This window comes from Taudactylus pleione, unplaced genomic scaffold (assembly GCF_031769625.1).
Source record: "Taudactylus pleione unplaced genomic scaffold, aTauple2 ptg000656l, whole genome shotgun sequence".
Classification (NCBI taxonomy): Eukaryota; Metazoa; Chordata; class Amphibia; order Anura; family Myobatrachidae; genus Taudactylus; species Taudactylus pleione.
In genome coordinates, this window is record NW_028285058.1 from 1,822,043 (window position 1) to 1,838,332 (window position 16,290).

At 46.0% G+C, this 16,290-nt stretch overlaps 2 protein-coding genes across 6 annotated transcripts in view; one reads left to right on the forward strand and one right to left on the reverse strand.

The window, feature by feature from the left end:
* Positions 1 to 6,040, forward strand: part of PKN3 (protein kinase N3) — a 43,101-nt gene extending 37,061 nt beyond the window's left edge. For 3 of the 4 annotated variants that reach the window (XM_088455476.1, XM_088455477.1, XM_088455475.1), the window contains exons 19-21: positions 1,430 to 1,537; positions 2,848 to 2,928; positions 3,475 to 6,039. In XM_088455476.1, the coding sequence (XP_088311602.1) occupies positions 1,430 to 1,537; positions 2,848 to 2,928; positions 3,475 to 3,687 (402 nt within the window). In that variant the 3' untranslated portion in view covers positions 3,688 to 6,039. Of the gene's footprint in view, positions 1 to 1,429; positions 1,538 to 2,847; positions 2,929 to 3,474 lie in introns of all 4 variants that reach the window. The other variant, XM_088455474.1, reaches the window with a different exon arrangement.
* On the reverse strand, positions 4,980 to 14,892 carry ZDHHC12 (zDHHC palmitoyltransferase 12). Of its 2 annotated transcripts, none has more exons than XM_088455479.1 (5): positions 14,706 to 14,892; positions 13,201 to 13,337; positions 13,032 to 13,118; positions 10,905 to 11,068; positions 4,980 to 6,460 (listed from the first exon to the last, which is right to left on the reverse strand). In XM_088455479.1, exons 1-5 carry the CDS (start codon positions 14,800 to 14,802, stop codon positions 6,145 to 6,147), a joined length of 801 nt encoding a protein of 266 aa, XP_088311605.1. In that variant the 5' UTR covers positions 14,803 to 14,892; the 3' UTR covers positions 4,980 to 6,144. The 2 variants fall into 2 exon arrangements, with proteins under 2 accessions (XP_088311605.1, XP_088311604.1); XM_088455478.1 differs by having other exon boundaries at positions 10,905 to 11,071.
* Between the last annotated feature and the right edge of the window lie 1,398 nt (positions 14,893 to 16,290).

Sequence of the window (16,290 nt, forward strand, 5' to 3'; positions counted from 1 at the left end):
GAGCCAAAAGCACTCTAGGGCTTGCGGCAACGAGACCCTACCACAAGGTTCTCGTCGCAAGCCCGATGGTCTTGACCATCGCGACCATCTTCCTGGCTGCTCGCTATAGCTGTGGGTGGTCACCCACAGCTATGCGAGCGGCCAGGAGGCCGCTCTAAAAAAACAGAAGGCTGGCCCTGATTCAGAGCGAGAGCTCTGTCAGAGCGTCCGGCTCTGAATCAGGCCATCAGTGTCACAGTAGCTTCTCTATGAAGGATTATGTAGATAAATTAGTAATCTCCATGGCATTGGCTAAACAAGCCTCATATCCTTACTAACAGAGCTTTTAAAATGCCATCTAGAAGATGGTGCCACATCTCTGCTGGACGTCTTATGGTATAATGAGACCAAATGTCACTTTTTTTTTTTTCCTGCATGCTGTGTGGTATGTTGGGTGCAGGCCAAGCATAAGCATGCTTATACAGGGTGTGTCACTCGCTATTGGCCCCAACGTAATTGATGTCATTTACTGAAATGTGACACAGACATACCTTGGTCTATGAGAAACACGAGGAAGTCATAGCAAGTGTTGAAAGTGTTCACCGTTAGCATCAGGCCAGCTTTTCACCTCCCTAGTCAGCAGCCCCACTCCACTCCGCCGACAGCCTGACATATCACTAAGCAGCCAGTACACATTAAACAATCCGATATGTCGGCCCCCTGCCTTATACCGCTGCATGGGGTCGTCAGTCGCATCGTCAGATTGAGCTGCATGTAGAGTCGATCTGACGACCCAGCGGGAGCGCGCACCAACCTACACGCTTTTGACGATAAATCGGTCCAACCTGTCGGATTGGGCTAAATACCGTCTAATATGTACCCACCTTAAGGACGCTATCTCAGATTTTCGTACTGGAGCCTTTAGCTACACTAAGGCAATAAGCCATTTATTTTTCTAAATTGGCTCAATTTATAGTCCTCATAGGTTAATTTGCTGGAGTATTTCTAAACCATCATTTCAGCACTGAGACACACATTTATTTATTTATTACCAGTTATTTATATAGCGCACATATTCCGCAGCGCTTTACATTTTGGCCACTCACACCAGTCCCTGCCCCAGTGGAGCTTACAATCTATATTCCCTATCACATGTATACGCACACACATACAAACTAGGGTTAATTTTTTGGTAGGAGCCAATTAACCTACCAGTATATTTTTTGGAGTGTGGGAGGAAACCGGAGCACCCGGAGGAAACCCACGCAAGCACAGGGAGAATATACAAACTCCACACAGGTAGGGCCGTGGTGGGTATCGAACCCACGACCTCAGTGCTGTGAGGCAGTAACGCTAACCATTACACCGTCTGTGCACACATGCATCTTTCTGCGCAAACCTTGGTGCTAGCAAGCATTTCATGCATCCTCTGTGGATTCTGCTCTTTCAGTGTCCGTTCCCTGGCGATGATGAAGAGGAGGTGTTTGATAGTATCGTACATGAAGAAGTGCGTTATCCACGCTTCCTTTCCACTGAAGCCATCAATGTAATACGAAAGGTAGATGAAGCTCTGGAAACATATGACACTGTGGGCTTATATAATAAAATGCTGCTATATGTGCAAATATACTAGAGCAGTGGTGTCACACTCGGACCCTCCAGCTGCAGTGGAACTACACATCCCAGCATGCACTGCCAGTTTTGCTATTAGGGCATGCTGGGATATGTAGTCCCACAGCAGCTGGAGGGCCCGAGTTTGACACCACTGTACTAGAGACTCTAGCTGCCAAAAGAAAAGACAGCTTCCGGACGTTATAGCAGGGGTATTCAATGTGTGGACCTCTATCTGCAGTGGAACTACACATCCCAGAATGCCCTGCCACAGTTTTAGCATTCCTAATAGCAAAACTGTCAGGGCATGCTGGGATGTATAGTTCTACAAAAGCTGGAGGGTGGCGAGTTGCAGTTTATTTGTGTATACTGCAGCATTTGCATTAACCATTATGCTTAGCACATTGTAAATATTGTGCTTGCTTTATTTCTAGGATATAGGGCCTGATTCAGAGCCGCTCGTTCGCACATCTGCAAATGCGTATGGGTCGTAATGCGCATGCGCCAACCAGTCAGTGCGGTCGGAAATCGTGTGCTCGCAAAATAGCGAATGCCTGCTAATTTGAGTGACAGAATGAGGTATTTGTGGATGGTAACAGGGGAAGGTGCTTGAAAACGGGGAGTGGAGATCCAAACGCAGGCGTGCCAAACGGTCAAAACGGGCATTTTAAGGGTGTGCATAATTAACAAAGCAGCGTCATCGACCTCGTCACTTGGGTGTCTTTTAGCCTGAACTGCTCGCATGATTGCGGTAGGAAAAACCAACCACAAGAATAGCGAGCAGTTCATACGCCTTTCGATGTACTCGATTAATCTAATAAGTAGCGGAGATGACGTATGATGTGAACGGCCAAGGGGCGTCTTTACAAAATAGCGAGCGCATGTTTCGGACGCTCGCTCAGACATAGAGGCGTCAACAGACCGCAAAGAGCGAGCGCTCAATTTAAATAGCCAGCCCCTTTTTCTGAACGAGCGAGCGCAAATAGCGTCCGGCTCTGAATCAGGCCCATAATACATTCTGCATTCGTGTTATTTCTGTGTGTATTCTGAATTTACTTTGGGCACTACTGTCAGATAGTTATATAATTTATTTTGTATTTTACAAGACCTGCCCATTTACAATATTGCCCAATTCGGAGCATGAATTATTTAATGACCCCATCCAGTAACCTGTCAAATTGATGGATGTGAATTTGCAAAAGAGAGAACAAAGTGAATACTCTTATGCAGACAAATCCTACTTTTCTATCTCTTTAGTTACTGCGGAAAACACCAGAGCGCCGCCTGGGGGCTGGAGTTGGTGATGCAGAGGAGATAAAGCCACAACCTTTTTATCAGGTACAATGCACAACAGAAGGCTTTATAGCTGCATGCTGGTCTGTGTTTTATTCCTTAATAACTTGTTGTGTGCCTGGAAATGGTCTATAGGGCCTGATTCAGCAGTGCACGCTCTGAACGCAAATTCCAGATTGTTGGGAATACTGCACAGGCGCCAGGTTCGTACTGGGCATGTGCAATAGTTCGTGTTCGCTTGTGGGTGGGGAGGAGGCGGAAGCGGCGGCCTCTGTTTCTGCCGCTGCCGTTGGGGGAGAGGGAAGAGTCCAGGATTTCCGTCGGCTGAAGGAGATTTCCTAGCCTCTTTCATCTGCGATGGCCAGCTTGTGTGACCTTATGTGTCACTTAGCCGGCTGATGCTGTGTTGTACAACGCAACTAGAATAAGTAATGTCTCATGCTGCATTACTATAACTGCAAGGACTGAATAGCAAAGCTGCTTGCGTCCTGCTGTGCACTTCCGTCCTAAGCTGAATCCGGCCCATAGATTGATCTTTGCAAAGACACTAGAACACTAGTATGACTGAGTCTTCTGCTTGCCCTGTTGCAGGAGGTGGACTGGGAAGCCCTCTATGCACGCAGGGTGCAGCCACCCTTTGTTCCTGCCCTAAGTGACCTTATTGATGTCCGGAACTTTGATGAAGAATTCACAGGACAGAAGCCTGTGCTGTCCCCGTCTGATGATCCTCGCCACTTGACCTCTATTGACCAGAGTCTCTTCCAAGATTTTGACTTTATCTCCAGCCTTCTTCTTGCAGGGTAACAAATGTGTTCTGAGTGACCCAATATACTAGATGACGTAGAAGGCTTTCTGCATTACGGCTGCACGGCCAGTCCAAATTGGCAGCATGTTGACATTCGTATAACTCTCCTGATTACTTGGGATGACTTTACGAGATCTACAAAGCCCAGCCACGTCCTGTGGTCACCGCAACTGTAAGGGACTCTTCTGGCACGTAACCGACCTCTTCCTTATGGTTCCTCCATGTACAGGCTGTAATACAGTGTTGTGTTGTATCGCTACATGAAGGACAAAGCACTTTCCTATGGAGCAAGTTTGGGTAACCTCTCTAGCTATCTAAGGTGACTTTTTGAACTACGATTTCTAGAATTGTCACATGCCAGCTAATAATGGCATCATGACAACTTAGGCTTATTAGGAAGCTTAACTAATATATGGTCACTGCACTGGTTTCCTGTTATGTGTCATGCTATTTGCAATCTGTTGAAATATGTAACATGTTCAGTTTCTCTTCCTAAGTACATGCAGAAATTTTATTTGTACCACTCACCGGCCTCCACCGTCATGCTCACGTCAAACATTCAGCACAGTTGTTGGACATTAAACAAAAAAAAAAAATCAGGATAGAATGGGCGAATGTATCCTGGGGTAACTTTTTTTTGTACATAGTAAAAGGACTCCTAATAAAATGTAAATATCTAATGATTAAACACTGTACTAACTGGGCTTATATTAAAATAAAGATCTTAAGGGGGTCTCTATGGATGGTCCAGATCACATTGACCATAGCACTAAACAATGATTGGTCTGGTGAGGCCCCTTATTTATCTGTAGGAAGCTTATAATGGGTAGAGGATTATTCAAAGCATAAGGTTGTCATAGCAACAAAGTTCTGTTTTGAACAAGGATCTTTTATTAAATATTAAAAAAAAAAAAAAAAAATCTATTTAAGTTATGTCTACAATATATTTCATGTATACACACTTGTCACAAACCAGGTGACCACGCCAGGCAAGTGGTTAAGGGTCCAGTATGTTTAAAATAATTTAAAAAAGCCACATAGGAATTTGTTGGCTATCAATCTATTATCGTACATGTTAGAAGGTGCTTTTGGAAGATGCCCACTATTGGCTTTTATGTTCGTTCATATCTTCCAATCACTCTAAAGGGCCTTACAGGAGCCGGAAGTCCATGGGCAAAAAGGCAGCTCTGATCCAGCTCCACCTCCTCTCCTTGTTCCATAAACCATGAGCTACCGTAGGAAAAGTTTGTGGAACCATTTGATAATAAAAAACAAAACAAAACACAAGACATCCAATTTTATTCAAGAAAGTAAAACTTTATAAAAATGTCACAAACATTACAAAAACTCAGTGCAATTCCAGGCCACAATGTTATGTAGCCAAAATAGACCCTTCTAGTGAGAAAACAGTTTGGGGGAGAGAGGAGCATGGATGAGACCTCTTTCTGGAGATGGGAAACAAGTGATGTAGGACATCCAGGTGCCTGGCAGAGCTCTGGGAAGGGGAGTTCATTAAATGTGCAACTACGAACCCTCATGTACACCCTCCTGCTGCTTTTAGGAGTACAAATTAAGAGACATTGTCTTATTAATTCCACCATCTATGTTTGATGTAAATTAATGTGGGTTCTAACGTCAGATCAAGTATTTATTGTAGGTGCTATCTTCTAGTAACCATGTTTAAGTGACTTACCAGAGGAATTATTGGTCTGTTCTTTAGTCTCCTTTTTGGATCTTAAAACATAAATTGCTATGTGCTCCATTCATTGGTCAACGCTCTAATGACGGTTTTCCTCTCTACATGTAGAGTTGACCCAGCACTTGTAACAGGTATAGATTTAACATGATTCTTGCTGAATAAATAGTAAAGGTTTTGGCCAAAGCCAGGTTATGAATGAAATGGGGACAGAGTAGTCTCCTCTTATGATCACATACGCGGTTACTGGCACAATCCATGTCCTATGCCATACCAGCCTCACCTACGTTAGTGCATGCCCTCTCTAATAACATTGCCTGGTGGTCTGAGAAGGATCAATGGTCCTATAGAAGATGCAGAAAGAGGTCAGTTCAGGAACATCAGTGCCTACAGGATGTGATTTACATCTCCTACAGATGTTTAGCAGGACTGGACGCTGCAACCCATTATTGGTTAGGCCACAAAAGAGCCTAGGCTGCCCCATGGGAACGCTGTTGGTCATTTCTTACATGCGCTTTATTCAAAAGTTATGACTTGGTAAAGCTAGGCAAGTTTTCTCCACTACAACCACAGCTTTAATGAGTATCTAGAACCTGCTGCTTAGTCTTCCAGCTAAGCTCTCGCCAGTACCTCCATGGTGCAGTTACTAGCTGCATCCTTCCAATACAGTACCATGGTGAGGCCCAAGACTGGCATCCAGTGAGGGCCAGAAAATTCAGGTTCCCTGTTTCACTGAATAGTTCAAGTCTCCGATACGGTTTCAAACCGTATTGTAAGTTTCCCTGAAATATGCTTGTTCCCAGGCTATGGTGCCACAGGTGCAGAAGAAACTCCACAGATTCCGTACAATGCCCCTGTCAAATGGGTTACTGTCTGAGTCGCACTGCTTCAGGTAGGAGATACGATGGTAGGACATGAACTCCCATGTCGTGGCATTGCAGGAGATGAGGTACAGGTGACATATGAGCAGCAGGCAGACCACCATTGTTACAATGCTTATCAGGATGAAGGCCAAGAGCAAGAATAGATTAACACGCAGCCACCCACTCCAACTAAAGTCAGACTGGAACCCTGACCTAGAACGACAACACCACAATGAGTCTCATTATTTAGACGATACGCGTCAGAAACTGAAATAAGCAAGTAAACTGCGTACAGAGGACGGAGTCACAACAAGTTACTTGGCCTTTTACAAATTAGGAAAGTGTTTTCTTCCTACCTTTTGTCACATGTGATACAGTTACAACCTACGTCTTGTGTTCTGGACCCAGAGGACCAACCATAAAGATACGTTACTAGGAATGGACTTCTTTTCCGAGATCCAGTGTTTCTGTATTTGCAAGTCAGGTGGATTTGTTGGACTTGTAGGTGTATATTTACTAAAGTGCAGGTTTATAGAAGTGGAGGTGTTGCCCATAACAACCAATTAGATTCTACTTATTTATCTAGCACTTTCTAGAAGATAATAGCTAGAATCCGATTGGTGTATAAACCTGTACATTAGTAAATCTACCCTGTAGTATCTAATTCTGACATTATATAATAGGGAACCATCTCCATAATGCTATTGTTATACATACTAGAGCACGGTAGTGTTGGTTTATGCAGGAATTTTCTGTGTATTTTAATAAATTGTAAGATTGTCAAATTGTCTACCCTGACAACTTGTAGGGGATCGGTATGATGTTCAAAAGCCGACAGCAGCAGCCCAACATGGGTGAAAATCCATTCCCCACAACCTTTCCTTAGAGGGGGGATTAGGGTTAGGCACTCCCCGGGAGTCTTAGGTTTAGGCAGCGAGGAAGGGGGAGGGTTAGGTTAGGGGTACCTAACCCTAATCCCCCCTCTGTGACTAAACCTAACCCCCCCCCCCCCTTCCTCGCTGCCTAAACCTAAGTCTCCCGGGGGGGTGCATAACCCCCTCTTTCCCTAGCCTAAACCTAACAATCCCTGGGGGGGGGGTGTGCCTAACCCTCCCCCCTGCGGCTGGCACCCGGCTTACTTTCGATCGGGATGCCGGGCGTCGGGCTCCCGGGGTAGGTAAAATGACAGGCTTCGGGATTTCGAGGGTCATTTAACCCTTGCCGAGATTAGACAGTCGGGATTCCGTCCGTCGGCTACACACTTGTAGTACAGGTTAGAAAACAAATGCAAACATCTGACTGGTCACTATGCGCTATAGAACCTTTTTTTGCAGTTACTGTGCACCAATCTCCTAAATGATCACATAACTAAATTCTACAGGTCTAGTTATATAAAACAAGGAGCTGCTATTGCCATCTGTTCTACCTTTGAGTTACCCTACATAGCGATAAGTCCACGCCACTGCAAATTACCACAATCTATCACGACTAAAAACGTTATACGGGAAATATAATATACAGAGAGTACTTTTATCTGTGTATAAATGAGATAGACCCAAATGTTACACTGAACATTAATTACAACAAAATACTACCGACTAAAAAAAAAAAAATTTACTTGCAAAAAAGTGTTTTACTATTAATTAGGAATATACTTTTTTGTTTTTAGGTAAATATTTAAAGTGTAGAAACTGTATAAAGGAAGGTCGTCATGGCGACCTGGAGCTTGTAGCTGCTGTGGAAGGAAATTGAGTTCAGAGATCGGTATAGAGCAGTGTTGGCTAACCTTGACACTCCAGCTGTTATGGAACTACATAACCCAGCATGCACTGCTACAGTTTTGCTATTAGGGCATGCTAAAACTGTGGCAGGGCATGCTGGGATATATAGTTCCACAACAGCTGGAGTGTCAAGGTTAGCCAACACTGGTATAGAGTGTACAGTGTTAAAAATTTTAATTGGAGACTCTTCTCATTCAAATATATAAATACATAGTGTAAATGTATACTGTATTTATGAACAGCATATTGAGTGTAAAGATACAATGTGTAAGATAAAATAAATTGACACTGAGATCACAATCTATAAATATATATTGAAGACCTTCAGATTCACCATACAAAATAAAAGGGACTTTATTAAAGGGTCTATAATATAACCTAGGAAATTATTATTATTATAACACAATAGCTAACATGATATATAGTTTAACTTTCTATATTTATATTCTTGGACTGTCTGCATTCAGTTTATATACACCTCCTTATGGACAGAATACATATGATTGACCGGCGGGCGGGACGGGATGCTGGCAGTCAGAAGGCCGAAAGCGGCATCCCTGATGTTCAGGATCCCCACAGAGGCTGGTAAGTAGCCTAACCCTCCCCCGGTGGTGCCTAACCACCCAGGGAGGTCCCTAAACCTAACCCACATACTTAGCATCGGGATGCCAGCGTCAGTATCTTCATCTTTTCGGGATGGCAGCATTGGGATTCCGGCGTCTATATATTGACGTCCACCATCCCGTCCGCCGGCACCCTGACCGCATCCCTTTATGGACACGTTGCATTATTGTAAAAGGTATTTGCACCCAGACGTACTCATTGCTTTAGCAATGGCTAAATTGACACTTTCAAGATTTTGCACTAATCCTATTGATTATATGCTATGGGGGAGATTTATCAAATCTTGGAGAGAAATTGGCCAACGTAATCAATCATCTTCTGGGATGCAGCCAAAATGCCGACCGCGGGGAGTTCGGCAGTCAGAATGCCGACACTCTTCAGAATACTGACCGCCAGAATCCCGAAGGTAAGTACTGGAGTAAGGGGGAAGGGTTAGGTTTAGGCTGCAGGGAGGGAGAGTTAGGGGTAGATTTGGTGTACCCAACCCTTCTTCTAACGGTCATATTTCTAGCAGAGCCTGTAGAATGACAGTTTGGAGCGGATTGGTTAGTACTTTCTATTTTATCTCTCTCCAAGGCTTGACACATTTCCCCCTAGATTTCATAACGTATGGTGGTGCAGTAGTGTGTTCAGTTCAGCCCTTGTGCATTTACTTTCATGCTGGTGAACAGAGGTTCTTCACCGATGGCTCACTTACAGCCTGTATTACAGCCAACACATTTCATCCGCGGATTAGTCCGGAATACATCAAGTACTTGTGTTCATTCTAGCACCCTGCACCTGCCACAACTCGTGCAGTTCTTGTTTCCTGTCTGGGGTGTCGCTCATATGTTTTGGAGCTTCTAGCATACTCTGGTCTGTAACTTAGCGGTTTCTTGCATTAGCTGAGTGTGCTAGAAGCATCAGAGCGGAGAGCTACACCCCAGGCAGGATAGAGGAAACTGAATAAAAAATACAAAGACATTTGGATTTAAAAAAAATTAATAAAGTTAATCTTAAAATGATCATTGCACTTACACAATCCCTTCTGCTGTCTTGTTTGTGGTGCTATGAATGGCACGGAGGTGAATACCTGTGTATAACCATAATTATCCTGTGTGTTGGAATTACAGACAATGGGGGTGGATGTAAGAAGCCCTGAAGCGATATCAGCGCACGTTATGTGCGCTAATACCACTTTTCTCCCTGATGTATGATTGGGAGGTTGGGCGGTAAATGACAGAGGCGTTATGCGCCCCTGTCATTATCGGCGCTGCTATCTACAAGATAGCGCCGATAGCCTAGGCCATGTATGAACGGTCAGATCGCCTAACCGTTCGGCCCGCTGTCGCTATCGACAGCTAGTTTGGTGGCCCTATACCCACAGCAGGGACAGTGCTGTCCCTACTGCGGCGGCTGCCGGCTCCAGGCGGGGATCTCGCGATACTTGCGAGATCCCGCGCATGCTCAGTGGAGCCGGCCGTGACTGAGACAGAGCGCATCAGCACTAGGCTGATGCGCTGCGGTCTCTAGCAGGTAGCGCCGGAGGGGGGAGTTATCGCTCCCCCGCCCCGGCCAGTGAGATGTTTACATATCTCATCGGTAGTGCTTCCTGCTTCGCCTCGGTAAAGAAGCGAAGCAGGAAGCGATATAGCGGCACGTTAGGTGCCGTTATAATACATTACCCAATACTCCATGCATACTCTTTGATTCATGCATAAAGTGCTTTGTTTTGTTTCTTCGGCCCTAGATTTCCAGATACACTTCGTGGAACAAGTAGTAATCAGGACAACGCGGTCACGTGAATGGGGCTGTAGGAATTTGCTGTAATAGCAGCATTTTTAGGAGCTTGCACCTTACATACCTAAGATTTTCTTTTAGAAGGAAATGAAATTCTTTCATGACCCTTGTAGTTTCCAAATCACACTTTTAAGAACACTGTGGTTATGGTTTATTAACCACTTAACTGGCGTTGCCGCATGCGACCAGACCACAGCCAGAAGAGTTTCTGCCGACAAGGATGAATCACTGTGCGTCCCGGTTTTTGAAGAGGAGATCCGTTCGGCACAAGTGGTAAGGAGAAAGGAGCACAGCCCTGGAATGTTGGGTGGGGAACCCACCAAACTAGGGTATAGAAGAAGTTTGTATTGTACCTTATCTTCATTAACTGTATCCAATACTAGTAATGCTTCACTAGTTTCCCAGACGAGTTGTTTGGTCAGGACCTCTATAATAAGCCTGATTTAAATGGCAGATATCATGATGTTTCTTACCAAGCTAAACGGAAAGCCCAGAACAGGACCATAAGCTGGACAGTCAGGTACAGGATGAAGACACGGTGGTTTTTCTCTCCAACGCAGTTCTCAATCCAGGGGCAGTGGTGATCGTATCTCCGCACACACCGCTGGCAAGATTTACAGTGCCTGGCCCTCATTGGCTGCTGTGGAATAGGAGGAAAGTCTGTGCCTTAGTTCCACCTACTAAGATGTCTGCAAAATGACTTCTACCAATTTCTATTTTGCAATCAATTAGTGTATGAAATAAAAACCTTCTGCTAAAGTCTATTAGTTATTTACACTGCAAACCTGTCCTCTTCCTTCATTTGCAGCTGGAATCTTCGTGCCTAGTGCTAGTGACTACGAAATTTGACCCCCACTGCTATGACTTAGAAACCGAATAGAAAAGGTCATTCACACAGCTCCAAACAGGAAACTGAGGGCCCGATTCAGACCCACTCGCTAGATGCGTCCGCACGCAGCCGTCAGTTGCCAAAGTATGCAAATATGGCGATCGCACGGCAAGACATTAGCACGCCCTCCATGTCTTAGCGTGCGATCGCAGTGTGTATATATAGACGCCTACCGGCCTGTCATAAAACGCCCACTTTCCCTTCGTAATACACGTCATCTCCAGGAAGTGTATGCAACAATCGGTAACATCGAGTACCATCGGATCCAAACGCAGCACTTGTGGCTGACATACCCTACCGCAAGCACTGCGAGTGCTGCAGTGTGTAATACAGCCGTGTGACGTGTACTATGACGCTGCATCTTAATTATGCATGCCTCTGAAACGGCGTTAAGCCGTACAGACACGCATGCGTTCGCACCACCACACCCCCATATCCATCAATCATCCTGTCACCACCCACAAACAGCTCGTCCTGTCACTCTTTCTAGCGAAGCAGCCATGTGCAGCGTGCGAACATGTCCCGATCGCATGGACTAGTTTGCGCATGCGCACATTGCAAACATCGGCAGCCTACGTGCGAACGCAGCCTAGCGAGTGGGTCTGAATCGGGCCCTAAGCTATGGCTGTTCAAGAGGCGCCATAGAAAAGGTGTTAGGTCAACTTTAAAGTATAGAGTATGAAGCGAGAGAAAGAGGGATTAAAGTATATTGAGTGTCCCAATGACTAATTTAGGTATTGCATCACAATGCCTAAAGCTATGCTGCCACTCAACTGAACAGTGCATCAACAGGGTCAATTTTCTGGGTGGTCAAATCAGACAGGACCTGGACATTTGGCCCCTTGTCTGAACCACTGACTCCACTGCAGCCTGTTAGCATGGCTGGAAGATGACTGTACATACAATCTAACAGCCGTCATCTTCTGACTGCATTTTCCATCATACCCAATAGTGATCCTATTGATTTTCAGAGAATCGTTAGCAGGGATCTCAGAGTCTGATTCACTATGGAACGCAACTGCGAATGCAACAGCGATTACGCACGCAGTCTCACTGCGATAGTATGCTAATCCATTGCGATCGCAGCACTACATAAGGACGCCCACCTTCCCTTACACACATCCGGAATGTTTAGCAAGACTGCGAAACCATCGGTACAATCGAATACCATCGCAGCCTCACGCACACTTGCACAACCACTGACCTTACTCAGAAATTGGTAACTTCAGCGCACGCTAGGAGACCTTAGACTGCGTATGGCATCACAGTGGCTAATTTATGCACGCCCCTGCAACGGCGTTCAAACGCACTGGCATGCCTGCGTTCGGCCGACCGCCCCCCCCCCCCCTCCCTTGCCTTGGGACGGCGTTGCAGGGACGTGCATAAATTATCCACTGCAATACCATACGCAGCCTGAGGCCTCATAGCGTGTCCTGAAGTCAGCAATTCCTGAGTGAGGTCTGACCTGCCTTAACTGTGCATATGGGTCCGATGTGACCGATTATTTCGCTATGTTGCCCAAGTATACGGATGTGTGTAAGGGGAAGTGGGCATCCTTATGGTAAGCTGTGATTGCAAACATTTGCATATCACCGCTGATATTAGTAACTGCGGTGCGGGTGTTCTAGCAGAATAGCGATCTTTGCTGAATCAGGCCCTTAGTCTGTCCGATCCCTGCAATGTCAGGAGTGCGCATTACAAATACATCTACCTTTAAAAGGCAGTATCCACAGCGCCTCATGCGTACTGGGCTGGATTTCTGGGAAATCATCTCCTGCTCTTCGTTTACTGGAAAAGACTGATATTTATAAAAGATAATTAGTGATTTTATTTGGATTGCTTATGATTAAAGGATAGGAGGTAAATACAAATTCTATTACCATCTCATCATAGTCTGTATATACGTAGCCCGGGTCCATCAGCGATACCCCAAAGTAAAGTGCCACGGAGCACATGACCGTTGCCACGAAGATTAGAGGCTGCAGATAGATCCAATTATTCTCCTGATGGTAAAGATCTGACACGGAGGAGAGAAAAAACAAAGGATGTTTAATATCTTTTAAATGACCATAATAACAAGTTTAAGCTTGGTAAACAGGGATAGATACCAACTAAGGGGTCAAACCAATTTCACGTGAAGGGTTCAAGTTGCCATTGCAACGGCGGTAAAATGACGGCAACGTCACTGCTTCTCGCACCCTTCGTTGGCCTCTCCGAGCCCGAATTTGTACGTTTTGCTCAGCACCCTATGGGGCTGCAAGCACTTTTATGCGAATTCAGGCTGACGCCAAGCGTGCCCGTTACGCGATGACTTGCACCAACGAGTACATTGCATGTAATTGGCTGACCCCCTATAAGAGAAGACAACACACACAATCATTGGACGTATGTAAAAACACACCCACAGTAGTAAGCACCAGAGTTGTTTTCATAGTAAATGGACAGATGTTGAATATAAAGGGGATAATGAGGAGTGTGGATGCATTTGCATCCAAAATCACAGATACGTTTGATAAAAATTAGGAATTGCGCACAGGGCTGTACCAGACGCATAGTTGCCAGGTTTATATAAGTCATTCACCAGACACACTTACACCCAATATTTTAAACATTTGCTTTAATAGTGAAATACGTTTTTGCTAGGAAGTTTGAATTAAATTAAATCAAAACAACAAAACTACTCCCAAAATAATTTTACTTATTTAAGTTCAATAAAGAAAGAGCAAATCAGCTTTAGTAGTGAATCTACAAGCAGCCAATCAGAAGCAGGCATATATATGCGTCTCTGCATCTGTTTACAATTACGCAAACATGCCCTAAAGCTGGGTACATACTATGCGATCTGTCGTACGATATATTGTCCTGACGCGGATCAGAAGGATATATCAGTGTGTACGCCAGACCACCCCTGCCATATCCATATTAAATTCCTGCAGTAATATGTAAACCATCTTTTTCGGTGTATCCGATGTATTTAGTATGGATCTGGCTTCTACCTGCACCCCTTTCCATTCATAGGGACACACTACAATCCAGTATCTCCAGAAAGAACCTGGTGACATAATTGCATATTGTAAATGCAGATTGCCCTGCTCAGTTTTCCTGTAGGCTTAATAGGATTCAGGGGGAGCATTACAATGGTAGGGTAGCATGACCATGATCAGCAGCCAGGACATGTGGGGGATATCACTTGTTGTACTATGGTGGGAGCAGGCTTCATAGGCTGATAATGTTCCTGCTTTTCCTATTTGTTTTCCGTCTGCTGTCACCAGGACAACCCGTGTCAATGTCACACCTATAAATCAGTCCGGGATATTTGCATTAGGGAGGTGCGGACAGCTCTCGGAAGGGCTATTACGTGCACTGTCCCCAGGTATCTACTTGCCGGTGTCATGCAGGAACAGCACCACTGTCACCCCCCAGCTCAGCACCGTGTACACCGCCCTGATCAGCAGCCCGGCACCGAACACACTATGGGACATGGCGGCCCAGAGACCCCGGCATCTGCCCCCTCTCCTCCTACAGCCCGGAGGCCTCAACAGCCAACCCGGAAACAGGGCGCAGCCAGCCGTGGTGGAACGCAGGAGGGACCCGGCCTGGTCTGCCCGACATTGTTTGCAGGAGCGAGCAGGGCGGGCACTGACTCACTACTAAGCCGGACGGCAACGCCCCTTTACCAGATAGCAACGCCCCCAGTCCACAATGGCAACGCCCCCTGGACAATAAGTTAAGGCCCCCATAATGGATCAACGGGGCGGCGTGGGCTTCTGTAGCAGAGCTAGCCTGTTTGTGTAACAGCCTGTTACATGTGCAAGACCAGTCACTGCTGTTATATAGGCTTATCCATCCTATCCCTTTAAACAGAGACACTCGTAAATTACACAGGTCCTGTGTAATCCATGTGTGTCCCGGTTTAAAGGGATAGTATGGTAAGCCTCGTGTTATAGCCAGTGCTATTTTTCAGCAGGAGCCCAAGGCCCGTTCTCACACAGCAGTCAGATGCTAAAGTATGCAAATCCTGCGATCACACGGCAAAGCGTTAGCATGCCCACTATGTCTTGGCGTGCGATCGCGATGTGTATTTAGACGCCCACTTTCCTTTAGTAAAACGGTATACAATCGGGAAACCGGCTGCCTTAATACCGACAGCCGGCTTCCCGACTGTCATATCCCGGCGAGGGTGAAATGCCGGGCGTCTTTATCTAGACGCCTGTCATTTCCCTGACGCCGGGAGACAGGCGCCCAGCATCCCGATCGAAGGGATGACGGGCGCCGCGAGTGGGGAGGGTTAGGTTTAGGGCACCCGGGGGAGACTTAGGGTCAGGCAGCCCCCGGTAGGGTTAGGCACCCCCACCGGGGGACTTAGGTTTAGGCAGCGGGGAAGGGGGGGTTAGGGTTAGGCACTTAGAGGGGGGATTAGGGTTAGGCACTTGGGGGGGAGGTTAGGCACCTCTAAGGAGGGTTAGGGGGTTAGGTTAGTTTATACTTACCTTAGCGATGATCGGGATTTCCAGCGCTGTCGGGCTTCCACTGCCAGAACTCTGCTTTTGTCGGCCAGGCGCTGCCAGGAATCGAACCGGCGGTATTTCATACCGATTCCAGTAAAATACGTAATCTCCAGGAAGTGTATTCAACAATCGGTAACATCGAGTAACATTGGACCCATTTGTAGCACCTGTGGCTGACCATACACAACTACGAGTGCTTCAGTGTGTAAATCAGCCATGTGACGTGACGTGTATTATGATGCACCGTCTTAATTATGCACGCCTCTGAAATGGCGTTCAGACACCACACCCCCGTTTTCATCGACCAACCCCTGTCACCACCCACAAACGGCTCATCTTGTCACTCATTCTAGCGAGGCGTCTATATACAAGAGGCAATAGCTTTGCGATCGCATGGATTGGTTCGCGCACGCGCACTGCGTCTTATATGCATGCGCAGATTGCAAACATCGGCAGGCTACG